Below are 7,501 nucleotides of genomic sequence, written 5' to 3' on the forward strand. Positions count from 1 at the left end.
CAGTGTCACATGATCTTCAGAAATCATTCTAATATGCAATATATGCAATATATTAGATTATATATGATAACAAATCAGAATGATTTCTGAAGATCATGTGACACTGAAGACTGGAGTAATGATGCTAAAAATACAGCTTTGATCACAGAAATAAATTACAGTTTAACAGATACTCACATAGAAAACAGCTATTTTACATTATAATAATATTTCACAATTTTACAGTTTTTTCTGTATTTCTGATCAAATAAATGCAGCCTTGGTGAGCAGAAGAGACTTCTTTCAAAAGTAACAAAAATCTTACTGATCCCAATTTTTGTGTTCATTTCGCATCTCCAGTAAATGTGTCTTGATTTAAGGATGTTTAGATACTGGAAAACAAGACAGAAATACTTTTCATTCATGCTCACTTTTTTGCAGCCCATGCAACATTTAATGCCACGACTTTATGAATTCAAGACTTTCTGCTCTGATTTAAGACCCACAGAAGCCACATGAAGTCACATGACCCTCTTCACCTGATGAGCGTTATAGGATTATGGCATGTTTTATGACAGAGATGTGAAAGCGTCTCTCTCTCACGCGCTCCAGCAGAGTCATCTCCTGGAAGTCGGGGCTGGTGTTAGCCAGCCGCTGTAAAGTGTGCGTCAGATCGTAGTCTGTGGAGAAGTAGAAACCGTCTGCGTTCAGGACGCTGTTGATCATCGACAGGAAGGCCTTGTTGTCTTGCATCTGAAAGATCCACACAGACTTTATTAGATTCAATAAGAATGCTTTTTTTTTTTGCACTTGTAGAATATCGTTTTTAATGCTACTTTCAATTATTCTTTTTGAATGCAACATAAGAGGTGTAATGCATTACGAAGTAATCAATTACTGTAACAAAGTAAGGGATTACTCTTAATTCTTCTGTTTTTTAATTATAGTCACTTCTGATGCAGTTGCATTAAATACAACAAAAAAACAGTGGATTTAACATCAAAACTGAACGTCTAATGTTAAAATATATGTTTTTAATGTATCCTTCTCCTTTTGAATACTTTGGTCAGTTCAAGAATAATTTATGCAATTTTATATTATTTATTATAGTTTCATGTCTCGTATTGTTCAACTGATATGAGATTTAGAAAGCAATTAGTAGTAAGTAATGCAATACATTTATTATTATAATTAATAATAATTGTAATAATTAGTCATAAACAGTAATCTAATTACGCAGTTGAAGATGTAATTAATAGTTAGCAATTAATTTCTTTTTTAGAGTAACTTACCCAACACTGAACATTAATGCAACTTAAACAACAAAATATTAATATTAATAATTGAAAACAATGTTACAATATTTCTCTAGTGCAGTTTGTCTGATTTATTTAACAAACTAAAACCATAAAAGGGTGAATCTCACAAAATCTGTTAAAAACATGGTCACGACATCCTAAAATCATTAAAATATTTTTTTTATTATTTTGCTTTAAGAAAAAGCAGCATGTTTAAGAAACATATTTTCCATTTTATTTATATAATTTTCTTTTATTTATTTATTTATTATACTAAATATTGAACGAAAGTATTATTTTAAATGTATAATACTGGATATTTATTGTTTGAATGTTAGATATTAGTATTTATGTTCTTATAATATTATAGGAAAACATAATATCATTTTTATTATATTATAATATTATAATATAATATACTACACTATAATATTGCACTACACTATAATTAATAATAATAATAATAATAATAATAATAACAACAACAACTTAAAATGATTATTATTATAAAACATTATAATTAATAACATGTTTTTTTTAATTGGGGTACACTATAAATTAAATAATAATTTATAATAATAGTAATAATATATAACATTATTTAACATTTTTAAAACATTACATTTTTAAAAAGTTTATTATATTATACTAAATATTTATTGGTTAATGTTAGATATTTAACTGTGTATTATTATTTTAAATGTATCATACTGGATATTTATTGTTTGAATGTTAGACATTAATATTTATTTGTATTATATTTTTGGAAAATATATCATTTTATCATATTAATGATAAAAAAATGTATCATATCAAATATAATATCATTATATTATACTATAATATTACAATATTTTATTATACTATACTATAATTGATAATAATTTTAAATAATTATTGTTATAAAATATTATTATTATTAATATCATATATTAAAATTTAAAAAATGTATTATACTGAATATTGAACGTCAGTATTATTTTAAATGTATAATACTGGATATTTATTGTTTGAATATTAGATATTGTTTTTTATGCTCTTATAATATTATAAGAAAATATAATATCATTTTTATGATATTATAATATAATATACTATACTATAATAATGCAATACACTATAATTAATAATAATAACAACAACAACAACAACTTAAAATTATTATTATTATAAAACATTATAATTAATAACGTGTTTTTTTGTTTTGTTTTTTATATTGGGGTAAAATGTGAGCTTTTGTGAACTTTTCTTGAGATCTGGCAATAAAAATATAAAAATTTACAGCAAAACAAAAATATCTCTGCTTGAAATACATTTTGAGGCATTCGGTTTGGTCGTGTTTAACCTTCATCCGTCCCTCGGGTCATTTTGACCCAAAACTGAAGATTTCTTTAATTTTGTCACACTTGCACCAGGAATACACACCAAAAAAAAAGTGGATTTGAGGAGTTTAAATGGGTGCAATAAAAAAAGTAACAAAAGTGTCCCTCGGAATGAATGGAATTTACAAGAAAGCAGCATTTTTTTATTACATTTGATTTTTTTTGATATACAAAATCTGAGACAATCCAGTAAAGATTTATACCCAAACAAAGGGCTGAGACTACAGAATATCTCCAATGCAGAAAAAAACTCACATACACACACACACACGCACAAACACACACATGGTAAACACACTCCCATAGAACACATTATAATACGTTTCATGTTTCTGCTGGGATATGACTGTCATTTTTCCATTTTTTTTTACTTAACACAGTTACCTTTGAGTGATGTGGTGGAGACCAATGAGTTTATATCATATTTATATATTTAAAAATATATAATATTTTTATTTCATATTTATGAAATTGTATGAATATACATATGTTTAGGTTATAATTTTACGCAATTTTTTTTTTTTTTTTACAAAATATGGATTTTCAATATATATTTGAATCCATAAACAACCAAATTGAAGCCTCAAGATTATCTAATTTCTCATGTTTCACTTGTTTTGCTCAGTTAAAAATCTCCATAGGGTTCTATAGGCCCCTCTAGTGGCTGTAACCATAAAATGTAATTTTATGTAATTTTTCCCCACCAGATGGCATCAGAGACACTCAGTGACTCAATTCCAAGGCCATCTGTTGGTTTTTGATGAAACAGGACTGAAATTGTGTCTTTATTATTTTTTTTTTTTTTGGTGAAATAATATACAAAAACTGCTTATTTGCTTATATTTTCTTTAAAAATATCCAGAATAAAAGGTAAATATTAGGGATGCACCGATGTATCGGCCGCCGATATTTATCGACCGATTTTTCCTCAATTTACAACCATCGGCATATCGGCTATATAAGGAAAAAGCCGATATAACAAACCGATGGTTTATTAATTAACTGTGTGAAGGCACTGAGCTGTATAATGTCTGTTGCATAATCCTAGCGCTGCTGTCTGCACTTTAATGCTAATCAAATAGCGAGGGACACTTTCGTTATAGGTTCGGATGAGGATTAAATAAAGAGATGCTCAAGCGTGCCATAAATACTATCTATTTTGATGCCAAAATTTCAAATAAGAGAAGAAGTGAAAAATATCGGTATCGGTATCGGACAATAAGTGTTTGTTAAAATCGGTATCGGTCCCAAAAAATCCTATCGGTGCATCCCTAGTAAATATAATAAAAATCACCAAAAAATAATAGAAAAACCTACATAAATATTTAGAAAAAAAATTATAAAAATGGATCAATATAAGATTTCTGGACCAAAAAAAAAAAATAGTGTCATTTTTAGCCTTCGGGTCATTTTGTTATAGGTTCGGATGAGGGTTAAATAAAGAGACGCTCAAGCGTGCCATAAATCCGGAGGACAAACGTCCAGCCCAAATAACAACACATTCGATGGAAACACACGGAAAGCTGCAGAACTCACCTGAGTATCAGTCAGATGAAGAACCGTCTTCTTGTAGGAAATTATGTCAAAGTCAGTGGCTTTCCAGACGGCGTGACCGAGCAGATCGCCCACCTTCTTCTTCCTTGTAATGACGACGAGATACGTGCCTGAGAAAACACGATTGCATCAAACCAGAGTTCAGAATGCCTTGAGTTAATCAGTGCATTAATCCTGAGAGAGATCGAACCTGCCACCAGCCGAATAGTTCCCATGATGCCACAGATCGGTCGCGTCACTGCTGACGGAGACACATCCTTCCTCACTCCACGAGAAAAGAAGAAACTACACTTAATGCCTGGTATTAGTGCTTAGAACATACATTATATATATATTTTTGTATTTTAATATTAACAATATTATTATTGTAAATGTATTATACTAGATATGTATTGTTGAAATGCTAGACATTAATATTTATTCTTATTATATTATAAGAAAATATAATATCATTTTTATTATATTACACAACACTATAAATTAAATAATAATGTATAATAATATTGTAATTTATTATTATTATTATATAAATTTTTCAAAAATGCATTCTATTATACTAAATATTTATTGATTCTTGTTAAATATTTAACTGTAAATTTAACTATTATTATTATTTTAAATGTATTATACTGGATATTTATTGTTTATTGATATTTATTATTGTTGTTGTTAAATGCTAGACATTAATATTTATTCTTATTATATTATAGGAAAATCTATCATTTTTATTATATTACACAACACTATAAATTAAATAATAATTTATTATAGTATTATAATTTATTAATAATTTGAAAAATTAAAATATTATTATTAATAATATTATATTTAAAAAAATTATTATACTGAATATTGAAAGTCTGTATTATTTTAAATGCATAATACTGGATATTTATTGCTTGAATTATAGATATTGTTATTTATGCTCTTATTATAATATAGGAAAATATATTATTATTTTTATTATATTATAGTATAATATAATATACCATAATATTGCATTACACTTTAATTATTATTATAATAACAGTTTAAAATGATCATTATTATTAATAAAAGTATATAATATGAAAATGTTTAAAATGTATTATACTGAATATTGAACGTCTGTATTATTTTAAATGTATAATACTGGATATTTATTGTTTGAATGATAGATATAGGTATTTATGCTCTTATTATAGAATAATATACTATACTATAACATTGCACTACACTTTAATTATTATTAATAACAGCTTAAAATGATCATTATTATTAATAACATTCAAATTTAGAAAATGTGTTATACTGAATATTTTTTTGGTTAATGCTCAATAGAGCGACACCCCAGCAGAATGTAATTTCCAAATATGACTTGCATCTGCATCCTATTGCATTGATATTAAACTAAGGACTGACTGAGAAACACAGGATTCATGCAAACGCTTCGTGAGCTCGAGAGAGCTTCGGTCAGTCGCTGGAGAGCAGATGAAGTCACCTGCGAGGCTCATTTCTGTGGACACACGGTCGATGGTGAGCACGTCTCTGTCGTCACAGGCCTCGATGAAGAACTTCTCAGGAGTCGTGTGTCTGTCATTACATCCAACAGTACAGTAACATTCACTCCTCACGTCCGTATTACGCTGCAATAACCAGCGCTCATGCAACACCGTTCTAATTTAGGCCTTGATGTGTGTTTTTTAAGACCCACAGAAACCAATATTTAGCATAATGTACCGCACACATGTGTATTATACTGCAAGTACGTTTTATTTAAACATTTGTGAGCCTGCAGCACAAAAGCAGTGTTAAGTTGCTGGGGTATATTTGTAGCAATAGCCAACAATACATTGTATGGGTCAAAATTATAGATTTTTCTTTTATGCCAAAAATCATTAGGATATTAAGTAAAGATCATGTTCCATGAAGATATTTAGTAAATTTCCTACCGTAAATATATCAAAACTTAATTTTTGATTAGTAATGTGCATTGCTAAGAACTTCATTTGGACAACTTTAAAGATGATTTTCTCAATATTTAGATTTTTTTGCACCCTCAGATTCCAGATTTTCAAATAGTTGTATCTCAGCCAAATATTGTCCGATCCTAACAAACCATACATCAATGGAAAGCTTATTTATTCAGCTTTCAGATGATGCATAAATCTCAATTTTGAAAAATTTACCCTTATGACTGGTTTTGTGCTCCAGGGTCACATTTGTATATTTGTTGCTAGTTCTGTGGCACTTAAAAATCATTTGAAAATGTAATTTCAATCCTCAAAGCGAATTTCATAAAATTCTTGAAATTCATAAAAGCTTATATTGATTAAACTCCCTTATTTTATAGATTTTTTTTAATGATTTATAATAATAAATATTATACTACATATATTCTCATAAACATATGATGTATTTCTAAAACTTCAGATGATATTAAGAATTAATGTAATAAAAAAACAACAGATTTAAAAGATTTAAGATTATTTTCAATGTTTTCAATTTCATTTAATTAACTTTCATATCATTTTCCATAGCATTTACATCAAACTCTTCAAAATAGGGGCCATAATTAATAAATTTAAATATTTATATTTCATCATATATTTTTTAATATAGAAATCATCTCTATATAGTGACATTTTGTGTAAATTTCTTGCAATTTATATAGAGTAACCTCCCTTGTGTGTGTTTATTTATTTTTTTAGAATTTGCTTTTACATTTTTCTGTATTTATTATTAGTTATAATGACAACAAATATTATATCTATTATTTTATATCTATTATTTTCTGTATGATTTTGGCATTTATTTATTTGTTATAATTTGCTTTTACATTTTTCTGTATTTATTATTAGTTATAATGACAACAAATATTATATCTATTATTTTATATATATTATTTTCTGTATGATTTTGGCATGGCACCAAGAGAACAACAAGAGGAAGCTGAATTAATGTTAAAGGGTTAAGTAACCTGCTGCTGAGCATCAATAAACAACAGTTTCGCATGTTTTAGTTGAGATTAATTGATTTTCAGATGAACTGACTGTAATCTGATCAGATTGATGACCATCAGCACAATCTGTGTCTCAAAACACAACAAGCTGCCCACTTAAATAACATTTAGGGAAATAATGATGGCCAAACATGCTGTAAGTGCTGCCAAACATGCTGTCTAGGTAGGCAGCTCACTAGGTTTTGAGACACAGCCGCAGACTTCATCTAATCGATAATCCCTCATCGATGAGCTTCAGAGGAATTCATTAATACTCACAGGTTGAAGGTGTTGTAGGTGGCCGCCAT

At 27.8% G+C, this 7,501-nt stretch overlaps 1 protein-coding gene across 1 annotated transcript in view; it reads right to left on the reverse strand.

Annotated features, from left to right (window-relative positions):
• Positions 1 to 7,501, reverse strand: part of LOC107709536 (phosphatidylinositide phosphatase SAC1-A) — a 21,848-nt gene extending 14,347 nt beyond the window's left edge. The window contains exons 1-5 of the mRNA XM_016514034.1: positions 7,473 to 7,501; positions 5,694 to 5,785; positions 4,404 to 4,478; positions 4,196 to 4,323; positions 583 to 732 (exon numbers count right to left, since the gene is read on the reverse strand). Of these exons, the coding sequence (XP_016369520.1) occupies positions 583 to 732; positions 4,196 to 4,323; positions 4,404 to 4,478; positions 5,694 to 5,785; positions 7,473 to 7,501 (474 nt within the window). The remainder of the gene's footprint in view (positions 1 to 582; positions 733 to 4,195; positions 4,324 to 4,403; positions 4,479 to 5,693; positions 5,786 to 7,472) is intronic.

The sequence above is a fragment of the Sinocyclocheilus rhinocerous genome, unplaced genomic scaffold, assembly GCF_001515625.1.
Source record: "Sinocyclocheilus rhinocerous isolate Xijiao unplaced genomic scaffold, SAMN03320098_v1.1 scaffold2611, whole genome shotgun sequence".
Taxonomy (NCBI): Eukaryota; Metazoa; Chordata; class Actinopteri; order Cypriniformes; family Cyprinidae; genus Sinocyclocheilus; species Sinocyclocheilus rhinocerous.